The following is a 26,942-nucleotide window of genomic DNA, read 5'->3' as shown; positions in this document are numbered from 1 at the left end:
TCGCTGGAAATTGCATTCATAAAATATACATTGCCATAAAAATGAATGCATCGGCTACTGTAGTAACACACAGTGTTTTCTTTAAAGCTTTCTTTAAAAAAAAAAATTCTATGTGAAGGCATTCATATGTCTATTTCTATATTCAACATACATTTCAGCAAAAAAAGCCCAATTTTCACGCGACGGACTCTTAAATGGCAGAACGACCGGCCTCCATTTTGAAAGGCATGTTGAGAGGCGCACACAGAAGGAGACAGGCAGGCACGCCGCGGTTCGGCACAGCACCGCCTCTGGCCAGAGTCAAATGTCAAGGCTTCCGTTTCCTCGCGAGCGCTTTCATTTCCGCGGGGCAGGGCGCCGAGCTTCGCATGACCAGGGCTCCGCCCGGCGTCTCCTTTCTGTAATAACCCTGCGCCCGCGGACCGCCGCCACACTCTCCCATCTCACGCCTCGCTTCAACCAGACATAACAAGAAATATTGTATTTTATAAAAGGCATTAAACTTTTATGAAGTCTTTGATGGCTTCTTGATCCCAACAGTCAGGGTTTTATCAGCTCAAACTGTGCTTTGCTACACATATAGGATAGCCTATATTCTGAGGGCTAAGCTAGACCAGGCTGGATAGCGCAGATGGGAATCAACGGCGTTTGAGGAAACTCAATGCATTGTAAGTAGCCCGAAAAACTGAAGGCCGTTGAGTTCAGCGCTCGGAGATCACTGGCTTCTTATTGCATGATATCGTTTGGAATTTATCTGTGGATGTTGGTTTTATCCGTCTTGTATTTCTGTGTAATATTTACTCAGTTCAATTCATCGTGTCCCAGATGAATTGAAAAGATAACTAAGATTTAGAGATCTACAGTACATGCTTGACAACTGCTTGACGACCAGAATAATGATTGTACTACGGGTACAATTTAAAAATAAAAAAATATGTGATCGGAGGAATTTCTATAATGTCTGTTGATATATCCTGCTATTAAACTTTATAAGGTTACATCCTACAGGAACGACAAATAAAAGGACCTTTGCCTCATGAAACTCTGCATGGATCCTCCCGTACACTACCCACTGTTATTTTCCAAAGCTATCTATTTTAATGTCTGTTTATAGTACACTGTAATAGCCCTTGCTTTCTTTATGCAGTTAAGGCCATTAGTTATAACTCGCACAAAGTACCCTTTTTACGAGAGGGATTACCATTAACTCGCGCAGCTCCAGCTAAACGGCAGTAAAATTAAGGTTGAGACTGACGAACAAAACCGCGGCAGAACACTGCACTGATTGGGCGATGCTGACGCACCGCTTTGTGTTCCGTTCTGGGTGTGAACTCAAGGAACTCGAGGAGGTATTAGCGTACGCGATCGCAGCCGGCTTCGCACATTCTCCCCGTCTCGCAGGGAGCGGGGAATAGGAGTCTCCAGGGGCCGGATAGCCCTGAAATAGGCCTTCTACGCCGTTTCCTGTTTTAATTTCTGTAAATACAGGACCTAATGAACGCAGCCAAAAAGGGAAAAAATACAGGCGGAGCAGAAATAGGCAGAGGGAGCTATTTGTGCTCTGTTTGGGTTTTATGGCATCTATCTGCTCTGTCCCACTCTAGCGTCCCTGTTGATGGGGATCCCCCGTAGCTGCCACGTCCCACAGTGAACGTAATTACTGCCATTAGTATATTACACTTATAGGCAACCTTCCATTTTTACAGTTTCAGTGCCCGTGGACACAGTGCAAGCTATTTTAGAACCTGGTATAGGCAATCCATGCATTTTAGAGGGCCCCAGTGAAGTCAGCATTGCAGACACTATGCTTAGTTTCAGGAGAGATAACACAGCAGGGCGGTTTCTGCTTTCCTATACATAGAGCAGACATCCCAGAGAGGATGATGCCTTCCTCTAATTGTTGCATCTTCAAAATGAAACTCAAGTGCACTGAATTGTGTGACATGCTGTGTGAGGAAAATAAAAACAGGTGGTGTGTTGGAACTGGGCTGAAACAATAACTGGTTAGAGCACTGGACTGGACCAGATCAATCAGAGAGATGTTGGTATGGATACCAGGTGGATTTTTCAATTGTTAAAGGTAATATATCCTCACAAATCCTTACAAATGCAGCTCTTTTAATGGGTTCCTAAATATACAGTGATGTCATATCTCTCACCATAATAAGTTGTCTTTAATGAGTGTCAGAAATGTGGCAGAACACTCACCACACATGAGTTAAGAAAGCCTGAGATGAAACATGAAGCCAATTAAAGTGGCCAGTGACCAGACTAAAACTACTGACATTTTTCAGGGATACTGATGAACTCCACTAATTGTCGGAGTGAATCAGGGACTTTTAATGTCCCATCAAAAAGACAACATCTCCAGCAGAACCATTTCCCCCCCAACTCAGCAGTGAGCTGTTGGTTTCCTAACAGGTCCAGAGGGAAGACCGCCCTCTTCTGGACCACCACTAGCAGCTCCATCATTGTCCTAAGAGGCCTCTTACTCCTGCACTACCCAAGCCCAGCCTATCAAAGCCTATGGCAGGTAGGTAAGGCTACACAGGGCAATGTCTGTGGCAACATATGAAGACAAGAAAAACTGAATGTGCCACGGCTATGCGTGAGATCATGTGGATGGAGCGGAAGTGGACCTTACCCATTTTGCATGGCAGGATCAAACGTTAATGCCATACCAGTCTGAAAAACAGGAAGAAGAAACCGACGTGTTACACAATTACAGTTTTCACACAAAAACACAACTGAATAAAATTCTCACACCGTCTCAAGCACACTCTGGGATTTTTATATGATGAGAACACTCTTTTCTGATGCCAGAAGGTTATATGTTCTGTTCTCTTCTTCTGAGCCATTCTAAAGTACTTTTTTGGACCACATTCCTGGAAAATTGTATTAAAGAAATGTATCATGATAACAACCTGTCCAGGGATTGGATTTGTATGGCAAGCTCAAGTCACAGACTAATACAGAAAGCAGGCTATGTCTTTAATATCATTTTAGAAATCACAGTAATGGAGAGCAGACACTTATCACTACCGCTTGAGTAAGGCTCATTGTTTTCGGTTTTTACCCATTTTCACGGAAAAATACTAAACCGATTTTTTACCCGGATTTTATGTTTCCACACATCAAAAAAGTCGTTCCTGCTTGTGTGACATAATGTAGACAATGTAATCAAAGCTAGTTAGCTACTGTCAGCATTCCTCCAGCCGAGTTGCTGGCGGCTATTAATGACCACAGATCCCCGGCTCCCTTATCTCATACAGACGTCCACAGCAGGGACTCCAGCATGCAGTCCAGGGTTATATTAATGATGTAACGAATTATAAGGAAAATATTAGCGCATAATGTTATCGCTCTTGCTGTAAATGACAGAAGCCTGCAGTTAGTGGAAGGGAGCGGCACTGTCATAACGGGGAACTGTCACAGAACTGTCCGTGCTGGGTAACTAGCTTACAATTTCCTGGAACATAATATTTATAATACATCTTTATGTAATCTATGTGACAGGGAAAATTGGTTGGTCCCTGTGCGTACCTTTTAATCATTTAGTTATTTAGCTTTGGTATACAGGCTAGTACTCCTCTTTTTAGTTACAATCCTCAATGATCTCGAAACGAAATCTTGACAGACTCCGTATTGGACAGTTAGCAACAATTTCTGCATGCACACAAGTGCTCTGATTGGTGATTCACTAGCTTAGAGTGCAACAATTCAAATTGAATGCAACAAACTGCTGATTGCGTGAAATATCAGTTTGGAATTAAAAATTGATTCAAATTTTTCCTGGAGTATTTTGACCAGTGAGTTTCGGTGGATTTTTGCATGAGGCTACTGTTTTGACGGATTTTTACCTTTAAATATTCTTCAAGTATTTTAGTTAAATGCCAATAAATTCCCATTTCTTAAAAACCAAAAACAATTCACGAAACGTGTACGATCAGACTTGATCGTAAACTGTGTGTAAGAATGTTCCCAAGAGCATTCCGGCATTCATAGTTTTTTTCTTATCTGTATTTGTTAATGGCTGTTTCCTTATGCTAATCACATGAACAGGAATTCAGCATTTATCATCTCATACACCTGGGATATGCACAAAAACAAAGGTCAGCACGTGTCATGAATCCCATATTGGTTTTTCTCAGGAACATTTTCAAGAACAAAAGTAAGAAAAATTTAAGAAAAGTTTTGTGAATGAGGCCCAATGAGCCTTACTCTTGAGTCATACATGTTTTCAGAACCATGACTTCACCCCATGAACACACACATTTTTGGGCCACCTTTTTCCGGTTATTGACTTGTCAATGTTATTCTGTGGATTAAATATGCCGCGGGCAGGGATTGGATTCCGTAAATTACACACGTATGTCGCTAACGCTCCGAAATGGCGGTCTGGGTTGTCAGATACATCGGCCTCCTTGTTTAAATATTTGCACGTGGCAGGAAGCCGAGAAGCTCGCAAATAAGGCTAGCGTGCTCCGCCGCATGCAAATGCACTTTCCATCGCGTACGAAGCTCGCATTAATCAGTGCTTCACTATGCAAGGATTTCAACAAATCCAGAGACAGGCCGCTCCGCTGCTTCCAATAACCTGCGCATAGCGGTCTGTCCACTGCATTCTTGCGAGCACTCCCACAGGAGAGATTTCTATCCTTTTACAGAGTTCCTGCAAACGGCAGATTTTGGCTGCAGTGTGCAATATTTCTTGGATGCTGCAGCCGGTGCTCTAGTGCGCCTGTTCTACCTTATTTTGACCTGCCCTCAGTGACTGGGTAAAGCAAAAGTTGGGAGAAATTGAGAGGCTAAGCTATTTCAGGGAAAAAGGAATAGTGTCCCCATTAAGTGGGTCTTATATCTGCACAATTACAAAGTAAAGGCAGATGTAGGTGCAGTGTAGATACTGTACATGTATACTAAAACATGTGAGAAGCTGTTCTCCCTACTGCACTCTTAGCATTAAGTATAATCTCAAGAGCCATTTAATGTGAAGCGTGACAGGAATGGCTGTGCCCACCCAACCAGGTGTCAGGAGGATAGTCTGTCAGCCATTCCAATGGGCAAGTGAAACTGAAGCCTGTGGATATTTCATTCTTGAGCTCCCCTTCAAACACTGGGAAAGTGGCCATCAGCTATAAAAGTGCCTTCCGCCCTATCACCGGGTTTGTAAAACCCGGTATCTGTGAGTGCCTGACTGTGCACAGCTGACCTATGAAATTGTGGGATGGCCTACGGCAGCAAGGCCATTTTAGAACAGCTCCGGAAACAGCGGGAGCTACTTGGGCTATCTACAACATGTTGGGTTTTGTACTTCACAGAACAAACATCTGTCAGACCTCACACTGAGCAGAGTGTCCCGGGTTCCGCATCCACTTCTTTGCAGCTGAAAAAACTAACTATGTTTGTGTGTGTGTGTGTGTGTGTGTGTGTGCGCTTCTGTGTTTGTATGCATGATTCATATTTCAACATTTTGAACCCATCTTTTTGTGCCCTTTTTATGGTGCTATTCAACATTTTAATTTCAATTTCAGTTTTGGGATCATTTTTGCTTGAAAGATTATTGACTGTTTTCAGCTGCTGTTTTGGGGATCAATTCCCATCAGTATTTCAGCTGATTTTATTCTCCGTCTATAGCAGTTTTAGGAGCAGCTTCAGTTCAAAAGAAATTTAGTCATTTTGTATGAAGAATACATTCAGCTGCACAATGGATCATAAATATATTCAGGGCTATTCAGGGCATTGCCATCAGCATCAAATATTCTTCTTTTTATGTTTTTTTTCTGCTTTCACACCAACTGCTTTCATGTTCAACTTACTGATGAATACAAGAAAAAAATAAACTTTGGCGACTAATATCAAAACAAAGATTCCTACTTTTTGTCTAATTCATGACAACTTTTTAATATTCTTTTGTCTGTTCTTTTGAAGGGAAAACATGTCCTGTGGACAACTTGAAGTGTAATATGACTAAAATAATATGACAAAATGGGCTGTGTGTGTCCGTGTGTGGGAGTGTGTGTGCGCGCGTGTGTGTATGTGTTTGGGTGTCGGTGTTTGTACAGTATTAGGGACCATACAGGGCCCAACTCAAACTCAGATATAGAACAGCTACTGTTCATAGGCTTTGTGAAAACCAGCATAAATATACGCAGTCAGCAAGTGAGTCCAATGACTTTACTCGACAAGGCTAACACATAACAAATAAAGTGCTGGATCAGCTAGCGTTCTGCCCCACTTTACTGTGCTGCCAGCCGGCTGGATGGAGGCACTGTGTTCGCAATGAGCGACATTAAAAAGTGTAACATCTCCTGACCCGGCTTTACTGAAGACCTGTGAATGTGGGATTTGCTCCACTGCCAAACAGCTCAAAATCCAATGACATTCCATTCATCGCTGGCTGAAACTAAATAGGCATTATAGCTGTGTGAGGGGATGCTTTATTTTAGTCCTCTCTTTCTTCTTATTTATAGAAGTATCAAAGGTCAAAAGAGGGGCTTTGAAGAGATAGAGATAAATAAATGTGCGGACAGAGCGGGCCTCGGAGGTGAACAGATGTTTATTAAGTCTCGGTTTTGTCACTGCGTGTGAGGGGAAATGAGAAATGGCCGGTAGTTGATAGTGCAGTGGTCCCGCTTCTGTTCAACAGCACAAACCCGAAGTCTTCCCCGCTCCCCACACCCCCTTTGTGCCCCCGTTGGCCGCCATTACCAGGCACCGGCAGCCTCGTCTATCTTTGTGTATTAACTCAGACTGAAAATCGACAAGAAAACCACCTCCCAGAACAGCCCTGCTATTACTGATCTAGGAGACACGTGTACAAGTGTCACTCAGTTCTTAACATCTGCTATCATAACCAATGGGCTTTGATTTTTTTATGTAGTCACCTTCATGCTAAAACACTACATTGCTAGGCATTAATAAGCACTATGCTTTTCTTACCGTTTACAGACTAAGGGGAAAAACCCAGCTCCCCCACCACCACTTTTAAAACCCTATTAGCAGCAGTCTTTCAGGCTATATTTGGATACAAATGGTATTTAGCCCCAAAAGGGCCAAATATGGCGTCTAATGATCCCCACTCGAGGAGATCATTATATCACTGCCTGCTGAGTGGTATTCGCTGCACCCTATGCAATTTCACTGTGGTGCTGTGAGAGGTAATGGCTTGGATTTAACTATTGACAGGCTCATTTGGAGACATAAGTGGAAATTAAGTGCCTGGTTAGAAGACAGCATGTGAACTGAGCTAAAATGTCACATTCTGGACAAAGGCTTCTCTCGCCTCTCCTTCTGTTCTCACCACCTTGGTTTGTGGGAAGCACGGTGTCATGTCAAAGCGCATAGATGTCACAATAGGAAGCCGTACAATACATCAAGCGATGTAGCCACAGAAAAGCAGAAAGCTTCAGGTGATTGGAGCTGTTTGCCGCATGTGTGGTTTTAATCGGGCAATCCAAAGACGGCCGCTCGGGTCCTTGGCTCGCCGCTTGGGAAGTGCAGGTGAGACAGCCCGCTGCACTCACCTCGCCTTCTCTGTGCCACGGCCGTCCGTTCTGCGGGTATTTGCTCTGGCTCTGTCTCTTCTTCTGCCCTCCGTCGGCAAATTTGCACAGCAGTGGTTCGGTGGGGGCTGGGGGGGAGGAGACACACAGGACACAACAAATGCGCTGGGTCAGCCGGTGGGAACAGGCCCAGGAAACAGGGGCCCCTCTGTAGTACTAAGGCCCCTTTGAAGTCAGGTTTGTTTTCTTCCCTCCCCCTCGCTCGAACACTGACGCAATATCTCAGACGCCCTACTCTGCTCTTGGCAGGAACTCCCAACACCAACTCGACATCAAAATCCCCGACTGGCAACCCTTGAAAGTGCATAGCTTGGTATTGTTGAAATAATAATCAGGGTAATCGCTCTCGTAAATAACTTAAAGACGCTAATGTTCCGCGACTCGCTGAGCCAAGACCAGTTTCTTTAAGGCATTCCCTTTTTTGTCTACACAAGTGGGAATTTTTTTGAAACATGAGATTTCTGTCGCGGAGTCGGGAGTTTTTGTTCTTTGACTGCACGTAGCGGTGCTTTTCTCTCCAAGCAAAGCTCAGCGTAATGTGAACTAGGAGCCGTGTTATTGTTCTGACAGTGTCCTCTAGGCCCAGCGTATCGCAGCTCAGAAACATTCCATAAGCAGGGCTATGTTTGGAAGCGCTTTCACATAACTCCGACAGCACAGGTGGCTGTTAGGGATTACAGGGAGTTGCATTATGGGTGGCACAAAAGCTTTCACCAAGTCAGCTGTGTGAAAAGACATAACATAACATTCTCATGATGTTCCTGCAATGCATGTGTTGCTACATTACAGCAAAATTATCAGACTGCTAGCTAGGACACGGTCTGACAGTATCAGCACACAATTCAGCAGGATAATACACAGGCCGGCATACAACCTCTTGCTTTTTCTGTCTGCTTCTCTTCCAGAAGCATACCACAGGAGTCAGAGAATGGCGGCTTGCCTGACTAGTTGGCAATAGATGATAATACTAAATGTAATGTAAAGATGATATATTAAAATCCAAATAACTGCACCAGTATTGCATGTGACCATGGAATGATACCAGAGATCGGAGAGCGGTAATTGCATTGGCATATAGGGCACCTTGTGGATATTGTGGGAAATATATTACATGATGTCACCTGGATGAGAAACGGAAGTACAAAAAATTCCCACATTTCACTATTAAGAGCATTAACTGGATTATTTCTATCCGTGTCTTGGTTCTCAGTCACATGACATAATTGACAAAATTTCAAACATTTTCACTCATTTTCCACGTTCACATCATTGGAGCATTTTTGGACAATCACCTGAAGTCCACGCATTATACTGCCTGGCCTTCATAAATGCAGACAGCCCAGTGGCTAGGCTATACTTTCCCTGGAAATGTAGCTCTTTGCCAGCGCTGACTTTTCATATTTTGATTAACGTCAATCTAATGAGCTGTGTAAGGTACAAGTCTTCCCCTCAAGTAACCTCTCTCAATTTAATCTTTACGGCTGTAACCTCTATGCATGGAATGGAAAATCTGGATCAGTATTCATAGGAAAATGCTTTTTTTCAAGCATTTCTTGGGTAAAACCATAAGCTGTAAAGTCAATGGAGATCCCAGGGCTCCTTGTGAAAGGCGCTCTTTTCAAAGGCTATTCTCCGCCTGCTCTCTTCAGGCAGATGGAAGCCGCGCAAAGACAATGAAAGATGAATTGGGTCTGAAGGAAAACTAAAGGAACGACAGATGTCGGATCGAGCAAACTGCCGAGAGAAGATAGCGCAGGAAGAAAAGTCCAGGCTTGGCGAGCCCTTCGCCGCGGATCATGGGAACAGGAAGCCGTGTCACGGGGGATTTGGCGGCCTTACTGTAGGCTCTTTGTGTCGGCGGGAGCCTGACCGTGGACGTAGCTGACGGAGGATGAAGTTGGGATCAAACGCACCGGGGACTACGTGAGCCGAGCCTTCCTGTCCAAACACCGTCCCACACCTGCAGCTGCAGGTCTGGTGCGGGCCTTGTCATCGCCTCCGCATTAACTGGACCGGCGCCGATGGCCCGATAAAACAAACACAGGGGCGTCGTTGTGCGTTCGACGGAGGACATGGCATTTCATTTCCCCCCCTTCCCTGATCTGTGCAAATTGTCTCTTTGTGATTTTACACTCCCAGATGGCGAACTACAATAGTTCACTGTCTAGTGGGGCAAAAACCTTTTACACGAGACAAGTAAGAACTATACTGTGCTGTGATGGGAAAATATCTTACACCATGTTAGCGGTAATTACTGGGAAAATACAAGATTGAGAAACCGCAAGAATTTAGAGCAGCGAAATGGCTTGGCGATGGGGCTGAGAAAGGTGTAATTGAGTAGGTCTTCACTGATTTATGACTCAGGCAGCCCTCATAACTGAACACAAAAAAAAGAGTTTCGCTTTGAGGTCAAATATCGCTGCTAACCGGACTCTCCGGCAACGCGCGATGAAACAATCTTTATCCGGGTTGCTATGGTGACACGCAGGCACATTTTTGCGAGCCGCATGTGCCTTCAGATGCTATCGTAGCAGATAATATGGTGGAAAGGTTTCGCCTGGATTAAACAAACTGTGTTAAGAATAATGTCAGTGTCACTCAGACAGCCAGAGCTGAGACGGTTTTATGGAAACTATTACATTCCCTCACTGCCTACTCTTCCAGGAATATCACACTTAATTAATCAAAGCCTGCTGTGGTCTAGCTGCCCTGATTGGATAAATATGCACTACATGTTTCAAGCTACAACACAACTAGCATCAAGCTCAAAGAATATCATCTTATCCGGGGAGGAAACGGAGCAGAACATAATAACTTTATATATTCATCGTTCTACATGCTTCAGTGCAATCCAAGACTATTATTTGTTTTGAGTGCCGAAAAAAAAAACAAAGAGTAGATTAGGTTCTTATGTGAGCAACCTAAGTTGGGAAGCTGCAGTGAGAGATTTGCCAATATGTGACCTCACACAAGCTTGAGATGTCTCAAACTAGATCATTTCACAGGAGAGGCGAGCAACATCGCAAAAATCACCGTCCGGTCAAAATTGAGTTGTTTGTTGTTCTGTATTTCTTTTTTAATGTTATCATTTTATTGATTTTCCTTGTGTCTAACATTTTGATGAACGTGGTCTCCCAGAGTGAAATACTTTCTGCGCTTTTGCTCATGGCAGGCCTTGTCTGTATGCTCAGCACAAAGGGGATTCTTTTTAAGACCAAAAAAAAAAACAATCTCAGTTTTTACTTTAAATGCAGCGAACAGCCGTGAAAGGAGAATTGAGAGGTCTGCATTCTATATCAGATATCCCTCTACTTCTTCTCAGTGGATGGGGGAGGGGGTGTTCCAATCAGAGGAGAAGAAAAAACAAAGAAGTAAAGCCTTTGCCCAGTCAAAAAATGAGAAGGGACAGGGAGCTCTAATGATGTGATTGATGGCACCCCTCAGTCTGTCACGCTACTGTATCCTGATGGGAAAGTGACTGAATCTCTGGACCCCCGGCTGATAGGCTGAGAACAGGAGCGGTAAGAGACAGCTGTCAGGCGATAAGCCCGCCCGCTTCTGACACTGCGTATGCACAGTAATCCCTCTTCAGATTTTATTCATAAATACCAGTCAAACCTTTCTGAACAGCTGCCACCTCCTGCTCAGTCCAGGAGAGCAGGAGTATGCATTTCCCTCAAAGAACTTTGAAGAACATCCTTCATAGATGCAGATGGACAAAAGATGACCTCGGTCTCCCCACTCGATATTGCAGATCATAACCGACGGATTTCAACGCATCCTAACCCTGGGTTTATTCGGTAGGACTTTCCATAGCAACAGACATTATTATGGGGTACCGGGAGCCCTCCGGTGAGGAGAGTGAAGGATCAATACGTCAGTGAATCCTTAGTGGAAAATAATGTGCGCCTGAAAGCCACACTCATTCCTTTCTGTGAGAGGCTTTTGAACTGCAGCCGTCAGATTGACAGTCAGTCGGATAACAGGCAGCGAGGCCGCCCGCCGTCTCCATGGGAATACAAGGAGGCTGTTTAGCAAAGCTAGGGAATTCCCATTTGATCATGGAGGGAGAGTAACAGCATGCCATCTCCGTCTAGGGAGAAGAGAGAAGGGGATTCAGTTTTGGGCCATGGGGAATTTTAGCTGGAAAAAAAGTGGCTTGCTGGTTAACTCAGTCCTTAACCATGACCTTTAACCAAACCAATCTGACATTCACCAATATTCTTTGGCACAGTCATAAAGAATATATTTCCAAAAGAGTGTTTGAATGCCTGAAGGTAGTTTCACGATATTAGCTTGGAAGCTCAGAGATTGTACCCCAGTATTTTAACCATAAAGCAAACTGGAGTGATGTCACATGAGCAAGGTCGGTTAATGGGAAAGCACATAGAATCGGCTACAACAACCCCCCTTGCAGGTGGACAAGCTGTGCAATCACAAAGTCACTCATAAATTAAAAGGATTAAGTGCAATTTGCCCGTTTTCTCTTTTCTGTATGGATATTAATGCGGTATGGATATTAATAAAATATGACTGACAGGGTAATAAAGAAGAAAATTCTGCCAGTCCTAATGGACCTCTTTCAATTCCAGACTGTACAATTACATGAGCAGACTGCACTTACCCAGTTATTTCTAAACTGCATATTAGCTGTTTGAGCCCAGTATTACAGAAATTCAGCAGAAAGGAGGTATGGTTTCATAGCATGCTGGCGTCTCCACTGCCTCTTTGTTATCAGCTCATCTCTATCCAAACCCCGCCTCTCTGTTCCCCATATTAATAATGTTGAAAACAGCTGCCATATTAAAATTCAATAAAGAAATCGTTGCTGACAAATGGTCAATAAAGGTACTGCTGCTAATTATTCATCAACAAAGCCATGGTAGATGATCCATGATTACTAATGAAACAGCAATTAAGATCAGTAAAGCCACAATATATATGACCATTCCAGCCATTGTACCTGATTAATGGTCACAGAAGTCTGATAATTCATTCATAATCAGATAAGAACCGATAGCTACTTAATAAAAGAACTGAAGAACATGAGAACTAATTAATGACCAATAAGTCAATCAGAGGTAGGCACTGGACCTTATTTAGGGGAGTTGGCAAATGGTGAGTGGGGGGGGGGGGGGGGTAGGTAACAGACGAAAGTTGTAATTTGCCATGCGCCCCCATGAACCGGATAGTGTACGTTCTGTGATTGTGCTGTTGATGTAACCTTTCAGCCAGTTTGTCCAAGAGGCAGGTGCGGTATCTCTTCACCTTCCCTGCGTCGCCCCGTTTACACCCCCACCCCCTCCAACCCCAACCCCGCCCGTCTGCTGGTGGGTAAACCACACAGCTCCCAATAGAGCCCCTCTTGTTTTGTGACTGAAACTCAGCACTATCTCTGCAGCCAAACCCATTTGCTGCACAGCTATCTTTTCTCGCGGGTGAGAAGAGAAAAATGGAAAATATTTAGCCCCGGCACAGCGGGTATTATTTTTTATTATATTGTATGGGGTATAAAAGTGGAAAAAAGAGAAGAGCACCATCTAAACTGAATGAGCTTGTGATGCCTGAAGTTTCCAGACATAATAGAAGTGTTTCTTCTTTTCCTTTTTTTGCGCTCAGTTCTTTGTTAACCGCTCCCCGTGTTCTGACCCAGGGGCAGATTGAGTGGAGATAATCACGGTTCTCAATTAATTTCTGTGCCGGATGAAGCAGCCGGAGCAGTCGTGTGCTCTCCTGAGTGGGTGGCGGAGTCAGTCCTGCTTAACTAGATGCAACGCACTGGAGCAGGGCAAGGCACCGGCGAGGCACCGAGGATCACAAAGTTAACCAGAGGGGCTGAGGTTCACATCCTGTCTGTGGCTCAGAAGTCATACCCCTGAAGTCATTCACCTGAATTTTTCTATTGAAAACCTGGCTGTGAAAATGGAGCATATGCAGATTAGTTGCTTTTGGCGAGGATGGCAGCTAAACCGTGTTCTTTTTCAGTCCTGGGGACAATTTTTCATTAGCTGAGCTCTTCACTGGACAACATGTGAATAAAAAAACTGTCTTATAGAATTAAACTGTTGGGGATTTTCCATCCTCACCTTTGAATACTAAAGTACCATGGTAGTGTTAGTGTCTGGTCTGCTGGAGCTGGAAGCATGCCTGTCATTGCACTGCATTGGAAGCAATAACAATATAAAAAGTTCTCTCCTCACTGAATTATCCTGCCTATTACTTTAATAATGAGTTGAGCCCTTTTTGGTATGTAAATACTCTTAAAAGCCACAGCAGGGGACATCAGTAATCATGTCTGTTTCTAAGCGAAAGCCTCTTGCTGTACTTAACGGGGATTTAGCCAGTCTTTCTTTTTAAGGCTGAAATATGCATGCAATTAAACTAAGTATCCTTTGTAACAATAGTAGTTTCTTAATGAATCAATCAAATTTATCGCTGAAATGTTTTGCTGAACAGAGAAATCGTGTCTATTTTTGTTCTTGTTTTGGGGTGGGGGGTGGGGGTTGTGGTCTGTACTCCAGCACCATCATGTCTGCTTCCCTTTTAAAATGCCCTTGAAAACAGTCTCCTGATTTTGTGATATTGTCATGTATACTGCAGCCTTTTATATTCAGCTGCTACTTCAGGGATGAAAGCCATTTGAGGTTAAGGGGGGGGGGGGGGTACAGAAGGTATTCACAAGCTGCTTCCATAAACTTGAAAGGGGAAATAGGTTTGGCACTGTTTCAAAAGTGATATTGATAAGATTTAAATTCCAAATTCTAATTAAGAAGCCATTTCTTAGCTACGGGTTGTTAGCAGTGTCGTAGCACTTGGGGACCACTGTAATGTGACCCAGTGACAGTACTCTGCTGAGCTCCGTCCATATATTCTAGTGTGTAAAGCCCTTGACTTTGAAAAGTGTTTGAAACTGAATCAACTGAGTAATGAAAACATGGCATTCTATTTATTTTCAGTCCTGTTCGAAGGTGACCTCTGTTTCCTTACAGAGAATAACCCTGAACAGCAGAACAGGTACATGGGATACTCTATAAGGTCTCTATATTTATAGCATATTGCGCTCATGGTGGAAGGCCATAAGGGTCCTGACTGGAGCATCCAAGTATAGGTCAAGAAGCTGCAAGCCAAGGTAATGATCTGAGGCAATGACCTGGTTGGAATGCTCTTGTCTCCTCATCTTCATGAGAAGGTGCTCATTTTTGTTAGGAATTCTGTTGATGAAATGTCCTTTCCTTGCCTGCAGCTGCTGGTAAAATAAATATTACTCCTTTCAGATAAAGTATACTCTCTTCTGGAGTTAAATGTTTTGAGACATCTTGAGTGGAATATCTTGGAGTTTAAAGGCAAGTTTCCAGACTTTGGACCTCTGTATTTAAATACACACCCCATAAAAATGAAATGAGTATGGAGGAAAACTCCTTATAAGAATAAATACTAATTCCAGAATTCAATCAATTCTCCTATATATTGGCTTAAAATAGATGTGTTAAATTTTTCCTTCAAAAGCGCAGTTTGTTCAGTTCAGTATTTAGCCAATATACTTTGCTGCACTGTTTTCGTGTGAAAAAAAATCACACATATACATTTTATTCCAAGTCAATGTCAAGTAAAAATGTTGATCGAGCCTTCAGTTGTGTTCAGTTACATAGTTCAGAACAGAAAAAATGTTGAATTTGGACAAAACTTTTCAAGGTGTATTTTTTTATTATGTCTATCTGTTTGTTCAAAAATCCTGCTTTTCTAGGTAACAAGATCGTTCACGAGCTGAACACAGGCCCTGCTGCGCTGCTCGTGAGCTAGTGGAGCCTAAACTGATTTTTTCCGTACTGTAATGGCCCGGGCTGAAGACGTGAAGGCGAGTTTTCCTGGATTGGAACATTTGTTGAACGGATAAGCGAGTCCATTCCGGTCTTCTGGTGTATAAACTGTTAGGGATGCAGAGGAAATAAAACCAGCATCCCTGACGGGGCGGTCAGGAGGCGCATTTCCAGCTTTTCCTACGCAAGGAGCAGTCTGAGACGCGGTAATGGGTTGAGGGAGAGGTTTATAATCAATACCACTTAGAGACGTGTTTTATAAGCCTGGAGGACCTCGGAGGATGTTTGCTTCTCGGGCTGAAATCAGATAGCACCGCTCTCTCCGTCTCCTCGTGAATAAGCAATCTGGCAAAAAAAAAAATATCCCGGAGAACTGACCAGAAAATACATGACCAGCTAGAGTCAGCGCAAACCAATTTGTGTGTTTATGTGTATGAGATTACAAAGGCTCCTTTTGCACAATGTCCTTTCTAGGCAGACAATCTGCAGCTCGATGTGATTTGTGCAATGTAATGCTTTATTAAATATTTTCATCAGGAGATTATTTATGTTTGGGAAGGATCCATGGAACACATAAACATGCTTATTCTGTGCTGTGTTGCCCATAGCTGCTTTATCAAGGCTTGGAACTCAGGCTTGCTTATATAGTAGATTTGGAGGAAGATTTGTTTTCATTAACTAATTTGCGTATCTCAATGCAAATCAATCATGCATGTGTGATATAAACCTGGTTGGGGGGATCAAACATCATATCACAATTCAGTTCACAGCATAATGTGCGACACCAGGTTGCTAATCAATGGATTAGGGATGATCTGTTCTAAGTTCTTTGCAGTCTTTATAAGTACTACACAGCCTTTAAGCTGTGTAATCTATACACAGAAACAAAACAAGTCAGTAGGCAATAGGCATTGTACATTGGTGCAGAGGAACAATAATGGCATCATACCTGCTGTAAGACTTAATTCTGCACTGGACCTTATTGACACATTAACAAGTATTTGGTCTCAGCAGTCCATGAGCTGTGCTGACTACTACTATAAAAACTAATTCACCTAATAATAGTCAATTCTATGACTATGGCAACCATACTACTGCTACCTTACTGTGTCTACTTCCACTGAGGCCCTGTTCCTAACAATAATGATGAAAATAATAATATTGGTCGAGTTTTAACTTGTTTTCTTGAAGTGAATTTGAAAAATGGAAAATTACACACAGCATACATCAGATGTCTATTATGTATGAATGTGCTGAATGAGAATGAAAAATGAGGAAAAGAAAAGAAAAAAACAGCCGACTGTTTAAATCATCACCACCAGGGCATATTTCATGGATATAAAGCACAGAGGCAGGAATGAAATATACTGACATATAAACACTGAAAATAATCATCTTTTGTTCTCTTTTTCTGCTTTCCACAAATCAGATTTTCTTGGAAATATGATCTCAGATTCCTCGGGATGGTAATCGTGTCGTGTGTGTGTGTGTGTGTGTGTGTGTGTGTGTGTGTGTGTCAGTAAGTGTCCACCTGTACTTGAAAGAAAGAGCGCAATCTAAGTGAGATCTGAACATGGGCCAGCTCATTCAGCTCTTGACATATTGTCATGTTGCTTTCCATAAATCAATGATACAGACTGCAGAAATCTTGCCTTAAGACCTGCTGAGTTCTACATCAGAAATATGGGACCATCAAAATCCATTCATCTGAAACACACCGATATTGAAAATAATATCATTTGTCATGTAATATTTTTGGTGCACTAAGGCATGCTACAGAGTCTGCATTTATAAATTACTAAAAGGGCAAGACCTGTCTATTGTGTGCCACATGCATCAGATAAAAGCGCAGTAGCATAAATGTAAAATATATAAAATGGAAGTAATGGAAGAAACCTCATAAAACAAATTCAAAAATGAAAAAAAAAACACAACAACTGAAATATGAAACCTTAAGGCAATGCAGGCAAGCCCCTCTGTAATAAATGCTTGAGAGATTTTGTGAAAAGTCATAAACCTGAAATAGAACGCAGACTTTATGGAGCGGTGTGCAGTACACCTGTCGCCATACGTGACAAATAAGCTGCGTGATTGTTTTGTTTGACGCGACGAGAATTCGAAAACTGCGACAATAAAATCCCTTCTTGCTGCTGTCACTCGAGCTGGCCCATCCTACATCCTGTCTGCACCCGGACACATCCAACATTGAATCATGTAGCCGGGAGACCAGTCAGAGAGGCCGCTTAGCCAGACTGAATACTGAGCAGGAAGCACATTCAAGGCATGAATTTCTCGTCTAATTTGATGAATCAGGCACCTAATTATAAAACAGATTACCTGAAGGCCTAAGGCCTGCACTCCTCCAATTAATATAAACTTAAAGCACAAAGCCAGATAAATTATGATATGTAAAACATATGCAAAAAACAAACAAACAAACAAAAAAACAACTTGGTTTTATAGAAGGTTTTTTTTAGAAGGCAGATGACATGTATGTTAGAAATGGGAAATTTGTAATTTCATATTTTATTATTGGGGACTAAATAAATAAAAAGTGTAGTATATAGCTATTGGATTCTACTGGTTGAGGCTCAGCACCTGGTTGTATGAATGGGATACAGGACAAAATGGTAATAGTGGATCACATAGGCAGTTAGAATAGCAGGCTAAAAAAGGCCAAAGCATCTTCAGTGAGTAAATTGTAAATTGTGTACAAAAACAGATGTGCTTGTGATAATATCACAGACACTGTGATAATATCTCTAGAGCTGAGAATTTGTAAAAAAACGTAACTGTAGAACTTCAGGGTCACTGTTTTATAACCTGTTTCTAATCTGACACTGGCATTGACCATCATAAAGGCTACCTAATACCAACCACCGCTGTTCTAGATGAAATTGCTTTCGAAATGAAAATCACTTACAGTACAATAAGACTCAAAGCTGTTTTTTATCCATGATTTTTTAGGATGGAGCAGTTATTCATTTTTGTAAAATAATCATTAAATGCATCGAGTGATGTGTACAGCTCATACTGCAGCAGCATTTTCTACATTCTTCGTAACTGACACAGTTCAGCAGAAAAAAAGCAATGTGCAACAAATCCTGAGCATTGCCTGCTGACATAAAGTGATTCCAGAGAGAAAGGGCTTGAGGAAATTGATTCTTTAAAAAAATGGATCTGATTAACAAGGTCTTTAATAACGTCCTGTTTCATTGCTCTAATAGGACACAGGAAGGACACAAAGCAGACTTAGCCTTTAACAAGAAGTCTCATTAAGATACAAAATCTTCAAATACATTTCACACCCTGCACCAGCATTTAAAAATATGAATAAAATAATCTGAATGCTTTTTGCATTGGTCTTTCAAATACAGAAAAAAAGATTGATGAAAAAAGAAGATATACAACATACAACACGCTGATAACTGACATGTCGAATTGAGGCAAAACTGATTAAATGCTACTTCTGCTTTATTATAAGGGCAATGCACCAATGCTCACACACTTAACACGCACTCAGGCATGCACAGTACAAATGCTCATTCATATACACACGCCACACATCGCACAAAATAGCAGGTTTCAGACATACAAGCATATAATCACACGCATGCAAAAGCATGGCCACATATGTTCACACAAGCACATGCGTACCCACAAGCACACGTACACACCATAGAGTGTACATAAGAACCGGAGAGGGTAGGAGGGGCCTGGCGGTGAAGCCTAGGAAGTAACGGGAAACAGCCTCTACTGCACATGTTGAGTGCAAAAGAGCTACCCTCTGTACATTGAACTCAATGAAGAAAACCAAGGTGATTTAACTACCAAAGAAAACCTCGTCAGTTCATTTTTTAGTTTGTGAAAAAGAAGGTCCAGCAGTTTTGGGAAAATATTTATTAAAATTTACATATTTTATTACACATTAAATATTTTCACAACCTACTTTTCATGGGGGCTTTTTTCCCTCAACATGCGCAGTACAGGCTTACTTCCAGGGCTTCACAAGTATAGGTTAGCTGAAGGTGTGCTTTCCTGTCTAATTACTTATGCATGTCTATGGCGCATACACAAACAGACAAGTGTATGCAAGCACACACACACAAACACACATACATGCATGCATGCGCAAACGTATGTGTGCATGCAAACACACACACACCCACACACATTCTTGAATGCACTCACACACACACACGCATGTGTGCATGCAAGCATACACACACACCCACACACATTCTTGTATGCACTCACACACACACACACACACACGCACACGCACACGCACACGCACACACACACACACAGGGCCAGAACCAGTAAAGTAATGAAATGAAGTAGTGAAATATAACTGAAGTCACACAAACCATCATCTAAGCCACAAAAAAAGCAAGAAAAGGAGAGAAAGAATTAATATGGAGAATAAAAGCATGATTGACAGTTTCAGTAGAGCTTTAACAGTTTACAGAGCAAGATTACAGATTGCCTCTAATTTTGGTTTAGGGTGCTTAAATTTCTCTCATTTCAGTTTATGGAGCTTAAATCCTGGAGGTTGTCTTGGCTGTCTGGGCACCAGCACTTTAGGCTGGGGGCTGGGTGGAGGGTTGGTAGATGTTCAGCTGTGGGCTGTCAAGACTTTTTGTTCTGCTAAGACTGATGGGATTTGTAGTTTAGCCAGTTCAACCACTTACATCAGGAGCTTTAACGTTAGGATCTCGCCACGAATGGCTGAGTGAATTCTATGTGACACTCCATGAGCAAAGCTATGCCAGCTCAAAGATACTGTAAACATCACTCATGAAAGAGTGAAAAAGAAAGAGGACACTGTGCTTGACAGATGAAGTAGTACGCTGAGGGTCCAGAGCAGTCCATCTCTTTCTCCATGCTTTTTACCTTTGCATTACTCTGGTAAAGGTTTAATCTTTGTCTCATATGTCCATAAGACTTAAAAAACTCATCAGGCTCATCTATGTATTTTTGCTGATAATTACTCACTGTTCTGTTCTTGGTGCTGATGAGATGTTAAAATCTGGAAGTACAGCCTCTGTAATTTGCCTCTCTCAGTCCGCTGCTCAGTGTCCTGCGATACTTTCACCCCCAACGTATGGAGATCAATAAGAACACTGGGTCCAAAAGTGACCGACAGAATTGTTTTTACCTTTGGAGTTGATTACTCAGTATTTCTCCCAGATTGTTTCTGATTGGGCCGATTCTCATTGGCAGCTCCAGACAGTCGACTGAATAATTTAAGCTTGAATTCAGCCAAATAGTCAGTCTTTCAAACAACTGTGAATCAATTAGGCACTAAAACAGTAAGCTTTGGAACAAGCTGAAAAATGACCTGAGTGTTCCAGTGAAAGAACATTCAAAAATGCAATGCTGCAGATAATTATTTGTTAAACGCTTGAGTAGCTTTAAAAAATTGACTCAGAGCTTTTGAATGATATTACTTAATCAAAAATGGAAAATTTAACTACACCGTAAGCTGTCACCACATCCCTGTTTAAAAGAAGTCAGATATGACACAACAGGAAATCTCGTACCTCACGGGTTGATTTCCCAATTTCACAGCCTCTCAGTGTAACAGAGGAGAGTAATTTGACAGGTCACCCCCCCACCCTCCCATACCAGCGGCACCCCCCACACCCCCTGGCTGTGAGTAAAATAGCTTGCCTTTATATTTTCCCATGAAGGGGAGTGATGGGACCGCATTGGCTTCTACAGGGGGGATCTTATTGGATGTGTGACCGCCAGCGGCTCGGCGGCCCGTCTGAATCAGCCGGTGATTTTATGATTATGACATTGACGCCGAGTCCTGATGTGGGAACGAGCAGCAGGGAAGCCACGTTTGCTCATATGCATTAGAATTCCACCACACTCAGCACCTTTCAATAACAAGGGAGTTTGCAGCTACTATGGCAAATGTATCAGTAGCTATTGTGATATTCTGACTATAATTGCAGACACTGTATATATATTCCGGTACTGTGATACATGGATATATATATATGCAGGTAAAATGCTGTGATGTGCTGAATATATCTGCAGGTGCTGTGATAGGTTCAGTATACATGCAGGTAATTTACTGGACAGGTAATGTGACTGACTGATTTAGTCTGCAGGCAATATGACTGACTTATTTGTTCTGCAGGTAATGTGCCTGGCTGATGGAGGTAATTTGCAGGTAATGTGGCTGTCTGATATGCTCTATAGGTAATGTATGAGGCTGATAGCCTCTCATTCTCCACTGCAGTAAATTACCTGTAATTTGAGTCCTGCAGAGAATCTCAGCTGGGGGAAAAAAACAAACAAAGTCCAGCAGTCCTGTTTCATTAAGAAAGACATTAAAACAGCTACTGTGACCCGGAAGAAAAATAAAATATCTTTCCGGCTCTCAAAACTTTACTGAATGCCTCCGAATGTCACCTCCAAAGATAGGCCCCCTTTGAACTGTGAATAAAGCAGGGGGCGGAGCCAGGCGTAGACTCCGGCTTCAGAACTGAAGCCAGCAGCAGCAGCAGCAGCAGGAGCCAGGAGAGCTACAGCAGGAAGTGGACCTCAACTGTCCTCTGTGACCAGCACACAATGCTTTCAGCTCCAGACCAGCTCCACAAAGACAACGGTAAGCCACGTCCATTTGGCTGCAGAGCTCCGAACGGCATACAGTATGAATGAGTGTGCGCGAGCAGGACGTCCTACGAGCGGCTGCAGAATGCTCTGGACCGCGCTGGGTGATGGGTAATTGAATTATGGAAGCAGCTTGCCAGTTTCCTCTCTCTCTCTCTCCCCTCTATGATAGTCAAGCTCTGCTTCGTCAGTTAAAAACCTGACCGTAAATTAGAGACCCAATTAACATGGCGGTTATAAACTCGGTGTGCATAAACAATCACTTGCCCCCCTCTCCCCATTTGCGTCTAACTAACAGTACATTTAACTGACAGCTACAGACGCGCTATTAATCAGAAGGGATGCTTTATGGCAGGAGCCCCGTCCACTGATTTGCAGAGGGAGCCACTGGTGGATGAACAGCACATTGACTGCTGCTGGGTGTGAACACACATGATGTTTCACAGCCGGAGTGAGGACTTCACCCAGCGCGCGGTTTCCACTGAACTTCATCTTGAAATCGCAGTTTAAATCGCTCATCGGTGCACCTGCACACGTGATAACGCGTTCAGGCGTTTTCCGATCAGATGCCCACTCCTCAGCCGGGGTAATGGCGAGCTTTGCTTGCGCAGTGTTTCGTTCTCCTGAGCCAGCTGCTTATCTTTTATTGAATGATGAAAAAAGGAAAAAGGTGCCGCTAATGTTAATGGATGAAATGTAATGGCAGAACGGACCACCCGGGGGTCCTGCTGGTAACAAGGTCACGGAGAAGAACGGCTTCATCCATATGAGAGGACATCAAATCTGTTAATAGTACCTATTCATATTATTTGCATCTGAGAAATTGTATACCTAAATCTTCCTCTGAAAGAGGGGAGGGAAGGCATATGGATGAGAAGCACAGCATGCTTATGGAGCGTATGGAGAACTGCTATCTCTATGCGGCTGATGACTGGTGATTCAGTTTACTGCACAGTTCCACTACCCTCATCAAAATCAGGTAGCTATGCACAATAGCCAGACAAAACAAACTGTGTTTACAAGTTCTTTTGCTGCTTGTTCCGAGACAATAGCCAGGTATTGAAGTCAAGTGCGAGATTAACTCGTATGTGTGTGTGCGCTTGAGTGTGTGTGTGTCTGGGTGTATGAACAACTTCCCTCCTTCTCTTAAATAAGTTCCAAATCCTGCAGTAAAATAAACTTTGTGCATTCTAAAACTAATTTGAGTTTAGGTGACCAATGAACTCAAAACAAACTTAAACATGTCAATGAACATCTCCCAGTGAATCACAGCGTCCCTTTCCAACTGTCAAGCTGTACCATACCATACCCCTGTAGTAACACGTGTCCTTCTCTCTGAGCACTAAATGCTGTTCTTATCAGAAGGGATGGCTCTGTTGTGAACAGTGGGGGTGTAAAAGTGGGAGGTGTAATATGGTGTGCTTGCTGTAGGGCAATAAGTGGACACGGCCACCCAGCTTATTGCTGCCTGTGGAGATCTGCGGAAAGTCTGGCCATTTTGGCTCAGCCTAGTTAGCAGTCTGAGCCGTCTGTTTCAGACGGTATGGAGACCGGCGGAAAGAGAGCGGAATTTTTGCTCCCAATAATGCGTCTGTCATGCCGGAAAGGTCAGAGACAGTAGCCGCCTTGAGATTCACTGTTGGGAAGGAGCAGAATAATAAAGGATCACAAAGCACGGAGGATCAGACTGCTACGGAGGAGCCCGGACATATTGAGGAGACGAGACGTTTCAAGTTATCCATTCTGATGACAAACCATTGCAGCGAGTAGCAGAAGCTGTCACGCTCAGCATTCAGCCTGCAAAACCCTGCCTCTCTTTCTCTGACACACACACGTGCGTGCGCACACACCACTCACACTCACACACCACATGCACATACATGTGCACACAAACACACACCTATGCACACACACACACAAACATTCACACACACACACACACACACGTACACACACACGCACAAGCACATACACGCACACACACATGTACACACACGCACAAGCACATACACATACATGCACACACGACAAACACCACACATACATGCATACACACGCACACAAACACACGCAGATACATGTGCACACAAACACACACACACACACGTATGCAGACACACACATACACATACACATACTCATATATACGCGCACACACGCACATGCACATGGATGTACACACACACATGTGCATGCACACATACATACACAACAATGCATGCACAAGCACGCTTTCATCTGGTTTACATTATTACACAGCTGTCATCATTATCTTGGACAGCATCAGCATTCTTGGTTTACCGCACGTGTAATTATGGGAATGGCGGCTGTCTGGCCGCGGTCAGCACGGCCATTAGCCTCCACACATTCACCGGCATCGGCTAAAAGGTTAAAAAAATGTGAAAATCCCGCGAGCCCAAAAGAGCATATGTGGGGCAGACGTCTGCACAGTGCTCAACATTGAGCACACGCAGCCCAGTCAGTCTTTTAGACTCGGTATGCATGTGGCTTTGAAAGCGGTATTGGAAATCTTCATTTCCCTGTCAAACGCACATCAGCCGGTGCACTGCGGTCTGCTCATGTTGCACTGATAGCTGGGACTGGGCTCAGAGACACGTTCATCCAAACAACTCTTTATATCTTATGACAAGAACCTTCAAGAACTTTTTTTCCAGACCATGATCCATCACCTTTTCAAAGCAAAGGGTTGTACTCTATTCTCAATGTACAGTTGCTTACCAAGTGTTCTTTGTCATGCTGTAGTGTCATAGGCACAGCTTAAATCATTTTATTATGATTCACAGAAAACATTTTCTGCATTATGTATTCACCATTAGTAATTCAGCATGGGCGAGTAAACAGACCAGCAACACAGGATGTCACTATTACGTCACTATTCATGCCACTATAATTCAGTATAATCTAAACTCCATCTAAAGAAGCTTCCCGAACAAAGACTGCAAAGTAGGACCTTGAACACTACACACCGCGTCAGGGTCCAGAAGTACCCGCGTAGAAGACACTCCGCAGGGGCAAAGTCATTCTGGTTCCGGTCTATCTGAGACAGAGTTGGCCGCAAAATGTGAGAAATGACATCGCTTCGGCTTGTGCCAACAATGCACCGTGAAAGCATCGGAACACACACAGACAAGAGCGGCCGTGAAGCCCGCCGAAACAGCTGCAGCCATGTGTGGCGCTGAAAGGAAAACACGCAGTTGGGACACGCAGCTTCTTCATGGGAAAAGGACACCGGAGGAACCACTGCCAAATGGCACCACGGTCATAGCGCCACTTACTCACAGATCACAATGGGGTGCTAACAGTAAAACTCACACACACACACACACGCATATGCACGCATACGCACACACACACACGCACATGCAAATACACACAAACACACATACACACACACACGCATATGCAAATACACACACACACACACACACACACACGCATATGCAAATACACACACACACACACACACACAGCATATGCAAATACACACACACACACACACACACACACACACATATGCAAATACACACACACACGCATATGCACACACACACACGCATATGCACGCATATGCAAATACACACAAACACACACGCATATGCAAATACACACAAACACACACGCACACGCATATGCAAATACACACACACACACACACAACCACACACACACACACACACACACACACGCACACGCATATGCAAATACACACAAACACACGTACACACATACACACACACGCACACGCATATGCAAATACACACACACACACACACACACACCACAAACACACACACATCAACACACACACACACACAATATGCAAATACACACACACACACACACGCCTTTAAAAACCAAGGACCAATGACACATTGGGAATCTGAAAAGATACTTGGCTTCTATGTGACTTTGGTGCTTATTTTAAAAACACCAGTTAAAACTGCAGAAACCAAGCATTCTGGAGAATGTGAGTGTCTACATATAGCCGCTGTCTAAGGATTCAGGACATGGGCAGAGATCTGCGAGGGCTTTGGCTGTAGAACAGCCTAGCTGAACACACGGTGAGTGGACAGCAGGGGGCATGTGGAAAGCTGTCGGCACTCACAGATGAAGACACCGCCAGGGCCAACAGGTGGACGTAATGGCGTCTCTGTGACTCCGCTGCCTGGCCAGGCGGTGAGCATTTATAAATATGACTCACATTAGACAGGAGCACAGTTTACCTTGGGCACTTCAGCCTGAAATGTCCTCCCTAAATTGTAGAATCTATAATGACTTCACATATATGCATTTCATCAGCAAAGTGACTGTACCATTCAGGAAAGGAATTATGAAATGATAATAACACGATCAGGAATGGCCAACTTCAGCCCATGGACTTGACCCAAGCCTCCCACTACCAGCTGCCATTTACCAGACCAAGAAGACTTTATTCAATACTACTACTACAACTGACAACAACTACACCACCACCACCAACAAGAACAGAAAGATAAACAGCAACAACAATAACAACAACAACAACAATAATAATAATAATAATAATTATAATATTTAAGCAATAGTAGCAGTATTAGTATGAATTATTATAATGGACGACAGAAAAACTTTACAAGAAAGAGAAGGGATGAAATCCAGCATATGAGTGGTTAACCTTTACAGTAACATTTGTAAGATTGACATTTTTCATTTACAGAATCTGAGTAGAAACTCCGCATGCCCTCCTGGGCCAACTCACAGCTAATAATAAAGACTGGTTCCCCAATCTTTCAAAAACACCGCTGCAGGTTTCAGCTCAAAGCTTTACCAACAGGACTCTTATTGCACTGGAACACCAGGGAATAACTTACATAGCCAGGACATTATTCATGTCTCCTATTGGCTGATGACCACTGTGAGTGTGCAGCAC

At 43.1% G+C, this 26,942-nt stretch overlaps 1 protein-coding gene across 4 annotated transcripts in view; it reads right to left on the bottom strand.

Moving 5' to 3' along the window:
- The window catches only part of LOC135261416 (RNA-binding motif, single-stranded-interacting protein 3-like), a 299,499-nt gene that overhangs the window by 28,722 nt on the left and 243,835 nt on the right, over nucleotides 1-26,942 (bottom strand). For all 4 annotated transcript variants that reach the window (XM_064347701.1, XM_064347703.1, XM_064347702.1 and 1 more), the window contains 2 exons: nucleotides 7,527-7,633; nucleotides 2,645-2,685 (listed from right to left, as the gene is read on the bottom strand). In XM_064347701.1, coding sequence (XP_064203771.1) covers nucleotides 2,645-2,685; nucleotides 7,527-7,633 — 148 coding nt within the window. The remainder of the gene's footprint in view (nucleotides 1-2,644; nucleotides 2,686-7,526; nucleotides 7,634-26,942) is intronic.

Source organism: Anguilla rostrata, chromosome 8 (assembly GCF_018555375.3).
Source record: "Anguilla rostrata isolate EN2019 chromosome 8, ASM1855537v3, whole genome shotgun sequence".
NCBI lineage: Eukaryota > Metazoa > Chordata > Actinopteri > Anguilliformes > Anguillidae > Anguilla > Anguilla rostrata.
Note: the sequence above shows the minus strand (reverse complement) of the source record. Positions and strands in the feature narration are given on the sequence as shown.